At 40.5% G+C, this 14,192-nt stretch overlaps 2 protein-coding genes across 4 annotated transcripts; one reads left to right on the top strand and one right to left on the bottom strand.

The window, feature by feature from the left end:
• The first annotated feature begins 495 nt into the window (after nucleotides 1–495).
• On the top strand, nucleotides 496–8,036 carry pola2 (polymerase (DNA directed), alpha 2). Of its 2 annotated transcripts, XM_067599437.1 has the most exons (19): nucleotides 496–579; nucleotides 682–900; nucleotides 1,409–1,533; nucleotides 1,702–1,790; nucleotides 1,915–1,972; nucleotides 2,257–2,366; nucleotides 2,877–3,076; nucleotides 3,443–3,531; nucleotides 3,956–4,108; nucleotides 4,514–4,576; nucleotides 4,749–4,800; nucleotides 5,032–5,150; nucleotides 5,275–5,313; nucleotides 5,488–5,561; nucleotides 5,890–5,995; nucleotides 6,392–6,498; nucleotides 6,677–6,733; nucleotides 6,832–6,958; nucleotides 7,351–8,036. In XM_067599437.1, the coding sequence occupies exons 2-19, from the start codon at nucleotides 816–818 to the stop codon at nucleotides 7,501–7,503; spliced, it is 1,806 nt and encodes a 601-aa protein (XP_067455538.1). In that variant the 5' UTR covers nucleotides 496–579; nucleotides 682–815; the 3' UTR covers nucleotides 7,504–8,036. The 2 variants fall into 2 exon arrangements, with proteins under 2 accessions (XP_067455538.1, XP_067455537.1); XM_067599436.1 differs by having other exon boundaries at nucleotides 518–900.
• Nucleotides 7,605–12,145, bottom strand: LOC137189521 (uncharacterized). 2 transcript variants are annotated; one of them, XM_067599435.1, is made up of 7 exons: nucleotides 11,880–12,145; nucleotides 11,045–11,554; nucleotides 10,770–10,911; nucleotides 8,617–9,513; nucleotides 8,374–8,532; nucleotides 8,253–8,287; nucleotides 7,605–8,164 (listed from the first exon to the last, which is right to left on the bottom strand). In XM_067599435.1, the coding sequence occupies exons 1-7, from the start codon at nucleotides 11,965–11,967 to the stop codon at nucleotides 8,076–8,078; spliced, it is 1,920 nt and encodes a 639-aa protein (XP_067455536.1). In that variant the 5' UTR covers nucleotides 11,968–12,145; the 3' UTR covers nucleotides 7,605–8,075. The 2 variants fall into 2 exon arrangements, with proteins under 2 accessions (XP_067455536.1, XP_067455535.1); XM_067599434.1 differs by having other exon boundaries at nucleotides 7,605–8,167.
• Between the last annotated feature and the right edge of the window lie 2,047 nt (nucleotides 12,146–14,192).

A 14,192-nucleotide genomic window follows, 5' to 3' on the forward strand; every position in this document is an offset into this window, starting at 1 on the left:
GTGGCGCTGTGTCAGACTCCCGCCAGGCCATGGTGATTAAATATAGTTGATGTGGCGAGAAAGCTTTTGGATATAGTGGAAATTCCTGGATTACAGGAAGTGCAGGAGCTGTTGAAAGAGGTTTCCAGGCCCTCTCAGAGCCTAGAGTGAGAAGTTACATTAGAGAATGGGATGAGGGGTGGGGATGAACTTTATTTTATTTTATATATAATGATTTAGATATGAGAATTGAGTCTTACTTTCAATCTAGTAGAAGGCAGTAAAGCAACATTTTATATGCAAATCGCCTCTAAAAATCAACAAAGAAGAAGACAACAATTACAGGTTCAAAGGGCTTTATTTAAGTATTTAAACAAAACAGGTTTCATGTCCAGAATATACCTTCTTTGTAATGTTTTTTTTTCGTTTATTTGTTAGTTTTTGTTGTTTAAAGTAATGATGTTACACACTCCGGTACAGTAGGTGGCGGCATGCACCTCTAACTTTGGTTTGTAGTCCGACAGTAAAACCACAGAAGAAGAGCATTGTTTCGGATATGACGTAAATTCCGGCCGCCAACAGCGAGAGCCGTTTTTCGCGGTAAAATGAAATTATGTTGAGATTTACTCCGAGCTCTTGTTTCCAGCACTTAACTCGAAGCTAATTGTTGTGATTTCTGTTTTAAAAAAATTCTCTTTCAAGCGGTCGGTGTTGTTATGAAGTGAGAGCAGAAGCTAACGTTAGCCACTGAAGCGTCGCCACAGCTCTGGACTTAACCAACGGTTGATCTCCAACACACTTTCGTCGTAATTTAGTAACTATAAAACTTAAAAACAATGTCAGCGGTAACATCAGAAAGCTTAAAGTCAGAACTGGAAATGTTCGACATACCCTGCCATGATGACTCCGTCCTGGACAAGAGTAAGAAGCTAACTATTGTTAGTGATGTTTAGTCTCATCTGCTGCTAATTGATTACTGTCATATAACGTTACAGTATGTGACTGTTTTGTAATTACTTAAATTGGGTTTCTTGTCATTTCTCTATCATTACATGGGCTTTTGTGTTGTTTTGTCTTGCTCATTAACATTAACTTAGCTTCTATCCCAACAACATCAACCTCCTCTGACTGCCAAGTAAAATTTACCTTTTGGCCAAATGTGGCACATTTGCATCATGCCAGTGTTAATTAGTATGTACTGTCTGAATTAAATGAAAATATGATGAAGAATTTAAGAAAAAAATACAATTTAAGCCATTGTTATGTGAATCATGTGCTCAAATAGTCAGCGTTGACCCTTCACTTCTTATATATAATATTAGTCACAGTCATTGTTGTAATATCACATTCATGTTGTCTCTGTGTATGTACAGTCGCCTTGTTGTTTACCGGCTCTGCTTCCTTTCCTTCATATCTCCTCTGTCTTCAGTGGTGGAGCAGTGTATCTGTAACAGGATACAGGCGGATGAGATGGTGCTGGAGTGGGTGGCTTACAGCACCACGAAAGATGGACTAAAACTTACCATGGTCACTCTGGAACAATTTGAACATGAGGTGACCATGTTCATATTTTCTGAATAATTCATGATATATTCAATAAATACTTTATGTGTCACTTTTGGATTGTGTTTCTGATATTATTGGTTTGACCTGGGCTCTCTACTGTGAGTGCACTGTCCTCAGCATCAGTTTGTATTTACAGTGTGTCCACTTTCTTGGCAGGTCTTAAACAAGAAGAATAAATCCAAACAAAGCTTCAAAAGAGAAGAAACTCTTAACAGAACTAGAGACATCCACTCACTACAAGAATTGTATCCTTTGCAGTAAACTCTAAGCAACATTTTCACGTTAAATATCCAGCAACACCTCTTTCTGGAGTTCATCTGTCTGCTGTGATGCCCTTGTGTTACAAACCTTGACATATTGTGTGTTCAGAATCAAAGCTGAGGAGGAGGAGGAGAATCTACTGGATGCCTACTCTACTCCTGCTAAGGTAAGCTGTTACTTTGACTTCAGAGAGTATTGTCCACAGTTTACTCTTCAAAAAAAAACTGTTTGTCAGAGTAAGAACTAATGAAATTGCTGTGTGTAGTGGTATGATAGTGGCATGCTGAAACTACAGGGTTTCTTTTGGGGTCTGCACTTTTAAAGCTAAGCTGAGATAAAAGAAGTGTGGCTCACTAGCTGCCCCTCTTGTTTACATTTTCTTTATATAGATATGTTTTTAAGAGCTTGCTCACTTAGTATCCTCTACCCTGTCTTTGTGTGTTTGTGTAGGGCTCTCAGAAACGAGCGTTAACCACCCCAGAACACCCTCAATCGAAGAGGAGTGTAGCTCTGCTGGCCAGCCCTGGCCTGCTGCTGTCTCCTGCCAGCTTCTCTCCCAGGTACACAACAATACACAGCAACAGTCAGAAAGCTGCTGAAAAACAGCAGTTTCTAGTTCTGATGGTGGTTCACTTTTATCATATCCTAACAACTATTTAGTCTTAAAATCATTTTCTCTCTTCAACTAAGTAGACATCAGCTTGTGTGGTCATATTTCTTGTTTCCAAATTAGTATACAGTGCTGCTTTTTGTTACAAAGAGACTTAGTTGTTGCTGGTTTTATTCTTTCTTTAATTTATATAATAGTAAGTGTTAAACCACAAGTATAAATACCATAATAATGGTGAGAATCCAAAGATGCAGGATAGTCTTTAATTCTTACTACTGACCTGCTTGTTCAAATGAGTTTGACACACTCTCCAAATGGTTATTTAACAAATTGAAGTGAAAACATCACACAGCCTAAGCGTCAGGATAGTAAATTACACTGATCACTTAACCACCATCACTTGTTCTGGTGAACATTAGTTGTCACCTGACTCAACTTTTCTCCTCCCCTGTCTTTGCAGTGCAACTCCCTCACAGAAGTACAGCCAGCGTGGTGGGAAAGGAGAGGTGGTGGTCACGTTCGGGGCTGTGCAGGGAACTCGCTGGGTTGGCAGGAAGGCTCCTGGTGTAGGAGTCCAGCTGGAGCTGCTGGAAGGGCCCGAAGACAGCCTCCGCTGCAGCTACAAGTACATGTTCCAGAGGCTACGCGACGTTCGAAATGGTGAGAGAAATTTTTTAAAAAAACACAAAAAAAACAGAAGTGCCTGTGAAGTCATAAAACTACAAAGAAGAGAGTTAATTGTATGATGTTACAGTTTGGTATATATTTTAGAGTTGTAGTAAACACTAACAAGTGGCAGTGACCGTGGTGGACTTTTTCCTTTTTCATGTAACCATACATAAAAAGTGCCATACATACCCAACACTGAGTTCATTATAAACTGAAAACATGCTCGCCTGAAATGTATTGAGGTTACAACTTAAAAGAAACTGTACAGTCTGATTATATAAATAAAGACAGTACCTTATGACTTTTTTGTACTTATTGCCCATTTATAATACAGATCTTTGCATTTGTGTTCCTCAGTGTTGACAGAGAAGATTGAGGAGCTGGGTGAAGGCCTCCGGACGCACTTTAACATCGAAGAGTTCTCCCCTGTCTCTCTGCCAGCACAGGTACAGAGGTGTAACTGTTATTAAAAATGGTAAAATCACAGATATTTTGTATTTTCTCTATATTTTATCATCTTAAAACTTGTCAGACTCACATGTTTGTTTGTTGGGTTTTTTAACCAGTCAGCTGATTTACAGGCTTTTTAAAAAACTAAACTAAATGATGAGTGTACAGTTTTGCTGCTCAGCACTGAACTTTGTACATTTGAATCATCTGTTCATTCATTTGATGCAGGCAGATGTTATTCATGAATGTAAATGTTCTCATCTGTTATAAAACAATAATTGTATAAACATCATGGTATGTGGACCCCTGCCAGTAAAAAGTGCTCAGCTTGACCACACTAGCTTATTTATATATATTACATTTGTATAATTAACACTTTTCTGACTGCTCAGCTTGATGTTTATTTCTCTCCACCTGTAGGACAGTATAACTGTGTTGGGTCAGGTGTGCTGTGACAGTAATGGAAAACTGAACGCACAGTCAGTTCTGTTGGAGGCAGGACCAGAGCAAGGTGGTCAGCAAGTACCTGTGGACCTATCAGAGCTCAAAGAGTACTCCCTGTTTCCTGGTCAGGTGAGCAGAAGGAAACGTCTTGTCTTGACAGATTAACCTACAAATGAAACTGCTTTGAAAGCCCTTTTTTGAAAAGCATTAAGAAATATTTTTGACATCAATGACTCTGTGCGATTTCTGCCATTTAGTAGTAAATGGTGGTCTCTCCTTTGCCTGTGCACTGAGTTTGTGTGCAGCAGGTTATATGGCCACCAAGAGTAACAGAGCATGCCAAGGACCTGGGCTGGAGACTCACCCAGCGTCTGACCGAGAACTCTGACAACAACAACCATTCCCAGCCTGTCACAGGCCAAATGCTCCTGCTTCTTATTCATTTGTTGCCTTGCTTGCATCTCTTTCCAAATGTGTCAGGGAGCATTTATCTTGGAGTATAGATTGATCTCCTCGTCTGTCATATTTTCTCAGGTGGTGGTGATGGAGGGGATGAACACAACAGGAAGAAAACTGATGGCTTCTAAACTCCATGAGGTCAGCTACAGTTTAACCCATTTCCTAAGTTCTTACAATGTATTGCAGTCTAAAATAATGCAATATTTATCGAAATATTGTTTGAACATTCAAATTAGATGGAACAGAGTATCTCAGCTTTTAGAGTGGGGTGTGTCTGAGTATCTTCTGTTAATATTTTTGTCTTTTTCAGGGAGTCCCTCTGCCCTTCTACACTTCTGAGGTGAAAATGGAGATGGATGAAGGTAAGGAGTGATGTTGGTTTTATATTGCACAATACAGACATCAATGCATCCTGCTACTGACTAACATAATTGTACTATGCACCTTTCTCATGGTTTTCTGTCTGTAACATTTGCTGTAAATCCAGTGACTAAAAAAGAACATGAACATACAGAAAGCTTTGATCTACAAAGGAAGGCATGACTGCAGTCGCTTTCACATCCATGAAAACACAGTTTCTTATGTAACTCCAGATCCCATGAATGTCCTGGTGGCCTGCGGACCGTACACACCTTCTGACAGCCTGACCTTTGACCCTCTGCTGGACCTTATCAATGTCATTGTCAGGGACCGTCCTGATGTCTGCCTGCTGGTATGGTTTCTCTTTTTGCTGCATTGCAATCTGTAGTTCTTCCACATATGCTCATATCTGTTCCTACGTCACTGTTGAATAGTTTACATGACTGTATGTTATATGTGCGTCTTCTCTACTCCAGTTGGGCCCATTCGTGGATTCCAAACATGAACAAATTGAGGTACGTTCAACAGTTTGTGTCCTCGTCCGAGATTACTCTCCTGTTCAGTAACTAATATTTAGAATTCAAGTCAAAAAAAGGCAACGTGAAATCCTTTTGTCCAACATGTTAATTGCTCAAATCAAGCTGGTTGATGATGAATATGTGTGACCGTCTCCTCTGTTTCCCAAACAGAAAGCCCAGGTGACTGAGACCTTTGAGGCCATTTTCTCAAGATGTATTGAAAGCATCGTGGATGGCACCAAAAGGTACGTTTCATATCTTCTTACACTTTTTACTAGAATAACACTGTGGCTCAGTCGCTCGATTGTTTGGCATCTTCATCCAGATAGCTGCAAAACGAATAACATTTTCATCATCCTCAGCTTGTTTGTGTCAAGTGCTGATTAGCAAATGTTAGCATGGTAACATGCTAAACTAAGATTGTGAACGTTGTAAACATTACATCTGATGCATTATGTCATTGTGAGCATGTTAGCATTTAGCTCAAAGCACCACTGTATCTCATTACAACCACAGCTGTAGACTCTTCTTGTTGTCTTGTTCTATAATGACAATCATATTTTCTTTTGCCAGTGTCGGCTGTCGTTTGGTGTTTGTACCGTCCCAGAGAGACATCAACCATCATTTCATCTACCCACAGCCTCCCTTCACCGTGCCGAACCTCAAGGACCAGGCCCAGGTCAGACATACAAAGACTCGACTGTAGGATTTTATATGTAGATGAAACAAACTGCTTGTCACTTTCTAATGACCATAAACATGTAATAGGCCTGTGAGTAATCATCCCAAGCCTCATTTTTAATAGTATGATTCAAAACTTTGGATTTGGGGAGTTATTGGTCCTAACATCAGTCAAGTAGCGCTCTTTTTTTTTCTTCTCATTTTGTCAAATCTAAAGAGGTCAGAATTGAGTCTTGATTCAAGTCTCAGTTGTCTGACTTGAGTCAACATCTGTTTCATACAGGCTGAAACGGACAATCTAGCAGAGGAACCAATTGTTGGGTTTTTTGTGGGAAATGCAGACAGTCACATTTCATGATCAGCTAAATGTAATGTTTCTCTTCATACTGTGCAGCGTGTGACGCTGGTCCCTGACCCCTGCACCCTGCTGATCGACGGCGTGACCTTTGGCTTGACGTCCACTGACATCTTGTTCCACATGGGAGCAGAGGAGATCAGCTGGTGAGGAAGACGAAGGGCATTAACAGAAATTCTATTTGTAGTATTCACATACACACCTTCATGCATCAATGCAGTTGAGTTAGAAATGAATTATTAGCAGTGTACAGTCTGTGATAGTTTTACAAATATGTAAATGCATGCCGTCAGTAACAGTAATGCTGTCGGTTTTGTGTTGCAGCGGCACTGGATCGGACAGATTCTCACGCATACTAAAGCACATGTTGACCCAGAGGAGGTGAGAGTAAACAAGACTTAAAACAGGTTATTTATTCTGTTTTCTATGTTGACGTTGTTCGGCATTAACAACCGCTATGTTTCTGTTTTAACTGTCAGTTATTACCCACTGTACCCGCCTGTGGAGGAGGTCAACATGGACTATGAGAAGTTCCAGGGCTTCGGTCAGATGCCGATCACCCCCGACGTTCTCATCATCCCCTCTGAGCTGCGCTACTTTGTTAAGGTACAGAGCTCACATACAAGACTACAGCCTGTTAAATAAATTTTTATTCCTCTTTTTTTTTTTTTTCTTTTTTTTTTTTACAGTTTTAATTAACAGGGAGTGCAACAGTAGATTGGATGTCAATTCCATTTTTAATTATGCAGAAGACGATATAACGAGGCAAGAAACTATTTTTAAGATTTTACATCATGTTAACTCACTTAAATAATTCTTCTTGAGTTTCTCAAAATTCTTGAAACCAATAAAATGTCACCAAAAAAGTTTCCTTCCTTAAAATGGAAGAATTTTTCATTTGCAGCAGAGTTTATGTCCATGTTAGACGGCTCTATTTATCTGTGACGTATTCACACAGTGTCTTTTAAAACCTCATCTTATCTTCATTTTTCACTCAGGATGTGATTGGCTGCGTGTGTGTAAATCCTGGACGTCTGACCAAAGGCCAGGTGGGCGGGACGTACGGCAGACTTCTCATTCAGCGCAGCGCGTCGTCAGAGGACCAGAAGAGAGTGAGCCCCTGTTTGGCTGCTCAGGTGGTGAAAATCTAATCAGAATAAGGACTTAAATTTCTTATTGACACCAGATATGAGCTGCATTTACCAGGAACAAACAGAAAATGTAAAATATGTATAAAAAAACAGTTGAAACCAACTGGCTTATTGGTTTATTTTTATATGACGAACAGACGTGTGGGGTGACCTGATCAGCAGTTGTGTACTCTGGATGATGATGATGATGATGATGATGATGCCTTGACTTTGAATATTGGTCACTCAGATACAGCAGCAATAACAATCTCTTCAATAAATTATTGTTACCTCTTGTATAAGTATTCTCTTATATCTACTAGAGAGTGTTGTTGTTACTCTGTAGTTAAAAAGCTTCTGTGGTTCTGATTGGAGGAGACGGAAACCTGATGAAAATTGAGTCCAAGAATAAAATCCATCCTTGTTGAATATGTGAGCAGCACAGTTTAATGTGATGGTTATTCCAAGTGAGAGATGTTGAATTATTGATGACAAATTTGAATCCACTTTCCCTTGTTTGAATAAAAATGCTCTTGATATATTACAACTTTTAATGACTGAAGTATGTTTTGGTCCTTTGTTCTTGGGTACATTTAGTCGTAAAAATGGTCGAACTCGTCAGAGTCGCTCTGCTGATCTGTCTTTGTCGATGTGACTTGAAAAATCTCCACTTTGTCACAAACTGCTGGAAAACAAATTGAACATAAATCAGAATCAACATAGTTTTGTATCCACTTAACCTTAATTGTAATTAAATGATAATGCTGTACCTTCGGGTTTCTCTTCAGTTTTCAGGTCCTTTTCTCTAAAAATGTAAAAGTACAAAAACAAAAGTGAGATTCATATTTCAGGATGTTTTTTACCAGCATAAAATCAAAAACAACCACTCACTCATTTTTCTTTATCTGCATTTGAGGTGCGAGGAGATTCTCAATATCATCCTCATCACTGATTTCATTTGAGTCGTCCTCAGATGATCCTGTTTTGCTCCCATCATTCCCGTCATCGTCTTCAGCTGATTCCTCTGGAATAATGTGAATCTTTTTAGGTCTGAAAACACAAGTTTGCACGTCGTTCAGGTTCTTTTTCAGGTTTTAATTGATAGGAAAATCACAAATTCCTTCTCTGTCTTACCTGTTCTCCTGTGGTGAGATGATACTGTCCTCTGAATCTCTTTCCTCCTCTAGTTCTCCTGCCTTGTCAATCCTCTGCTCTTCATCCTCCTCCCCACCTCCGTCCTCCTCTTCATCTGATCCCTCATCATCCTCTTCTATCTTGCCCTCACTTCCCTCACTCTCATCCTCATCCAACTCTTCATCCTGAGGAGACGCCTGTTTTCTGATCTCACCGTCTTCATTCTTCAGCCCGTCTGACTGCTCTTCATCATCTCCGTGGTCCTCATCTGACTCCTCATCTGACTCATCCTCTGCTCCTGTTTCATCTTCTTCTTCTATGGTATTCTTTCTTGCAGAAACCTCCTCACCATCCTCCACACATCTGTCCTCTTGTTCTTCATCTCTTTGGCTGTTTGGCTCTTTTTCCTCACCAGCTTCATCGTCATCTTCCTCTCCATCTCCCGGTTCTTTCTCCTGCCCCTTTACTTCCACAACCTTTTGTCCTGTTCTGCTTTGTTCGGAGCCGCTACTCTCCTGCTCTGATTTATCTGCATCTCCATTTTCAAGTGGTATACTGACACTCCCTGACCCCTCCTCCCTCTGGGATTCTGACTCGTCCCTACAGCTCTCTGATTTTTCGTCAGGACTTTGATTCCCCGCATTTTCACTCCTGGGTTCCTCTGACTCCCCGCTAGTACACTGACTCTCCTCATTGTGACTTTCTTGGTTGTCTCCTTTGCTCCTGTTCCTTTTCTTTGCTACCTTCTCCATCCTTGGTGATTCAGCAGCCACTTCTTCAACCCTCCGCCTTGTCTTCTTACTTCTGGTGCTGCTTTTCCCTGATGAGGCTTCACTTTCTGAAGTTTGGGCTGCTGGAACCGAGGCAATGACAATGGCACTGGAAGTCCTAGATGACCTGAGAGGGAAATTGATGAAAAAAAAGTTTATTGGGCAAATTAAAGTATGGTTGTATGGTAGTTAGAACATAGCTTAATGGTACAGAATATGGGGGTCAAAAGGTACCCAAATAAAGCAGGTGGACACCCAAATACTACACCCATATGTGTGATTCTTCACACAAGAAGTTGGTATCTGGTTGCAGGGATTTGCTCTAATGTAAATACAAGAGCAGTCGTGAAATCAAACACTGATGTTGGCAATAAAGCCGACCCGTACTAGGTGTTGACAAAGGTAAAGTTCTTCTCCAAACTTCTGCCACAAAGTTGTAGACACTCTATTGTCTAAAATATGATTGTATGCTGTTGCATCAAGATTTCCCTTAATTGGAACTAAAGGACCATGTCCACATCATGGAATGTGTTTCCACAAATGAATGTTAATGGGCTGCATCTACAGTATGTAGCACTTTTACCTGAACTGCTTTACAATTTGCCTCTTATTCACACACCGATGGCAGCGAGCTAACGTGTGAAGTGTTGACCTAACTATCAGGAGCAACTGGGGTTCAGCATCTTGCTCAAGGACACCAAACCTGCAACTAATGAACCACCAAGTCTACATCCTGAGCCACAGTCATGAAGGAGAGACAACAACAACAACAAAGGAAATAAGTTGAAAAAAACACATTTTGTGTATTTTTCTGTATGATCATGAAATATATTTGTGTTGCTCTTCTTTTACTATTATTTGTACATACTAATTTAAATTCCTCAATATTTTAAATTCTTCTCTAGTATTACATGGCTTCTCATCAAAGCCCAGGGAAACACAATTTCATGTGATCATATGTAATAGTGAAAAGTGTAAATTTAACTAGGGAGATGACAATCAAGGGCTCAAGGGCCTTTACAGTCCGTACAGCATACAGACTTCCCTCTATCCTCAGACCCTTTGGACAAGGAAAAACTCCCCCAAAAAACTCTTTAACGGTGACAAGGACATTGCTTGACTCTTAAGGGTCACATACCAAAAAAATGCTGGGAACCACTGACAAAAACTGGCATCTAAGATAAGAAGGAAAGTACATAAGTAAAATGAGGGCAACACTAATAATGGGCACATGGGTTTTTTAGCTGGTAGGAAGAACTAGTAATGATGTAGAAAAGCAGGGAGGGAGAGAATATATAGAAGAAAAGAGGGGTAGTTGAATGGGTTGCAGCAAAATACAAAGTGGAAATCCATGATAAATATATCAAGAATATAATTACGTACTCCTGAGAGCTGCATCTTTCACTCTCTGAGGAGGTACGCTGTGCTCTTCCTCTCTTCTCCCTCTTCCTCTTCTTCTCTCTGCTCGCCTGACTGGAATCTCTGCCACTCTCGCTGCTCTCTGTGTGGCCACTGGACAGACGGACTATGGAAAGGATGTACACAAACACACAGAAATTACAGGAAGATACATTTATAAAAAAATATCTCACACATACTGACAGAAGATATGTGCCTGTTTGATGTGTTACCAGAAAATGTCAACCTGCTGTTCCCACCTGGTTTAATGTCCAGCTCCTGGGATAAGTGACTGCTCCTGCTTCCACCACCTCTCTCCGTCTTTAGGCTTGGTGCTCTGCTCATCTCAGCCTCCTCTGCTACAACAGGTACCACCCCTCTCTCAGGAGGAGGCTCCTCCATGTAGAGCTGACCCCACAAAGCCTCATAGCCTGAAGGCATCCCGGCTGCACCAGAAGTCCAGAACCAGGAGTGGTCGGGCTGAGTGGAGGCCCAGCCTGGTGGATTCTGCCTAGGCCGGGGTTGGTGATGACCGGGAGTGGCAGCGAGGTGCTGGAGCTGGAACGGGTGAGGATGTGGGAGGAAAGATGGAGGAGCTTGAGAGGAACCCTGACCCCGATAGGGCACTCTGACAGGAAACCTCACTGTCTGGGGTTGAGCGTGAGTCAGCCAGGTTGACTGAAGGGTGTCATCTTGGTTGTAGTCCACGTGGCTGTTTTGACTGTAGTACTCCTGAGGTGCAGAAACTTTTTGTGGCTTTTTGGTAGCACCTGTGGACAGAGATACATGTTAGATGGGAGTTTGTAGAGTATGTGTGAAGTAGGACTTAATGAATGTGTGATGCTCACTGTAAATATCTGAACAAAACATTTCCCCACACAACTGAGCTGTGGAAAATACTTTGTGGAACATTCTTGTAAAGTAAGTAATTTGTTAAAGTCCCTTGTGTTCCCTGAATTGAGGAGTGTTTTCCAGACAATTTAGGAGTGTTTTCCAGACAGGGAAAACACTCCTCAATTGTCTGGAAAACACTCCTAAATTCAAGAACAGATGTGGCAATAACCTTTCTTAAATCAAGCAGGGAAGAGGACAAACCTTGTGAAAGTAAAGGTCGATCTACAGAAGACTTTGTCACTTGTTCTTCTTCTGTATTTTTCAGACACATCTTCAAATACTCATCCATCCTCTGTCCAGGAAACACACTTTTTTGTTATATTGATAAGGCTGCATGGCATACAGTGTACAATTGACAGAAGAGTGTGACAAGTGACAAGCAAAAACATTATTAACACCTGTGTGCATGTTTTGTTTTTTTTAAACAAATGATAGCTCATATTTAGCCACAAACTGTTACAATTATTAAGAGATGTCTCATGGTTTATGCTGTAATTTTGCAAATTTTACACTAAAAATTCATCTTAGTGTTTTTTCTTTCATAAGAAGCGGGTTGAGGAGATGTTTTAGGTCCAGTTTCATAGACATTTTTTCAGTCTCTGTATTCTTTAGCTACATATTTCTGATTTCCAAGTACTGTGAGTTGCTTGTACCTTCCTCTGAGCAGCCTGTGTTTTCTCCTTGAGTTGCTGCTGCCAGCGGGGGGAGTTCTCCTCAAGGTACCTCTCATACTCCATCTGCAGGGTTCAAAGGTCGAGATGAAGGTTCAGCATTAGGGCATTAAATAAGGCAAGAGAAGGTTTCTGTGTGTGTGTGTGTGTGTGTGTGTGTGTGTGTTTCTACCCGAATAGTTTTCATGGCAGCAGTGCGGGCCATCATTTCTCTCAGTGTGCCCTGAGCCTCCTCAAACTGCTGCAGCAGCTGCCTGTTGTGCTGCTGGGCTGTACGCTCTCTGTCCTTCAGCTCCTGCCAGCGTTGTTGCAGATGCATCACCCTGCTGCAGGAAACACACACGCAGAGTCAGATTCACAAACATGTACACAGGTGTTTGTTTGTTTGTTTTTAACTTTAAACCTACATATATAATAGGGCGCAGCATGTTGTCTGTGAACTTACAGATGTTGGGGACCCTGATGAGTTGAAAAATCAGCTTGCAATGTCATTGACCTGTTGAAACTGTGAGAGAAAGGGACAGTGCATCAAAATACAGCATCACAAAAACCCATGCTACACACACACACACACACACACACAGACAATCTGTTATTACTTTTGTTTGCATTTGCCAAATCTCACTCTAAAAGAAAACTACTAAAAACTTAATACATTTATAGTATTTTATAGTGTAGTATTTCCAGAATATTTCAAATACTGTAGTTTCCATATAAAAATACCATAAACTACACTACACTCCCTCTAGTGCCGAACAGTACAAGTCCTTATTATAGAAGAAGTGCATTATGCAAATTTTTTTGGAGGGTTGATATTTTTTGTAATTACATAATGAATCAAATTGTGATTTAAAGGAAGAAAAAAGCCCCAAACCCACATCTGTCACTCCTTGTCTCTACAGCAACATAAAGGGTCTTACCTCTTTTTTAGACTGTTCTCTCTTCGATTTGTGAAAGTGTCTCTGTCTGTGCCAGTCAGATGCCCAAGAGATAGTAAATTCTCCCTCGGTGCAGCCATGACTGCATACTCTCAGTAGATGCAGAGATTAACAGGGATTAAGATCTGTGCTTTGGGGGAGGGACCAGGAACGTGCTGTCAATCCTCACATGGGTGTGGTGATGCAGTGAGAGCTCTTACAGGTAACCAGGTTATTAAAAAGGTCAATTTAAATGGACTTTCCCATGAAAATGTAGACACACAACATACATATTAAACATAAAGTCCCAAATAATAAGCATTATAAACAGTATATTTACTGTTTCAGGGGCCATGGTGAACTAGTTCTAGCCCAGGATTTCTAGCAGGACCCCTGGTCAAGGCAAATCCCCCTTTTGGGATTTAAAGACTAGAGCCAACAGGCAGATGTTCATTAGGTGGAGGAAGTAAACGCAAAAATTTTCAGCAAAGCAGAGAAGTAAAGCACAGAGGTTATATACGAGCCAAGACAGCCAATTGTGAAAAGTAAAGTAATTACATTTACTCTGGTACTGACTGGACTTCAGCACAATATTAAAGGTACTTGTTTTTTTACTTGAGAATCTCCATTTCATACTGATATATACTGCTACCCCACTACATTCCAGAGGGAAGTATTGTACTTTATATGTATTGTTACTAAGATTTTATTGACAAAAATATGGTTATCTTTTCAAGTGAGACATTTTTATACATCAGCTACCCAACAGTATATAAAGTAATACACGTTAGCTCCAACCTGGCCACTTGGTGAGATCAAAATACTGTCTGCATATTGTTGCATCAATAGTAATAATGCAATAATATAATACATATAATATCTGAGATGGACCATTATGCATTAAAAATATTTTTGTATACTTAAAG

Source organism: Thunnus thynnus, chromosome 9 (assembly GCF_963924715.1).
Source record: "Thunnus thynnus chromosome 9, fThuThy2.1, whole genome shotgun sequence".
Lineage (NCBI taxonomy): Eukaryota > Metazoa > Chordata > Actinopteri > Scombriformes > Scombridae > Thunnus > Thunnus thynnus.

Bases quoted from the DNA above. Each gene is read 5' to 3' on its own strand.
- LOC137189521 (XM_067599434.1), bottom strand. From the start codon at position 11,967: ATGGATGAGTATTTGAAGATGTGTCTGAAAAATACAGAAGAAGAACAA. The intron at 9,514-10,769 runs GTACGTAATTAT...TTTCCCTCTCAG, and splicing joins GAAAGATGCAGCTCTCAGGA to GTCATCTAGGACTTCCAGTG. The intron at 8,533-8,616 runs GTAAGACAGAGA...TTGTGTTTTCAG, and splicing joins ATCTCACCACAGGAGAACAG to ACCTAAAAAGATTCACATTA.
- pola2 (XM_067599437.1), top strand. From the start codon at position 816: ATGTCAGCGGTAACATCAGAAAGCTTAAAGTCAGAACTGGAAATGTTC. The intron at 4,801-5,031 runs GTAAGGAGTGAT...ATGTAACTCCAG, and splicing joins GAAAATGGAGATGGATGAAG to ATCCCATGAATGTCCTGGTG. The intron at 6,499-6,676 runs GTGAGGAAGACG...TTTGTGTTGCAG, and splicing joins GGAGCAGAGGAGATCAGCTG to CGGCACTGGATCGGACAGAT.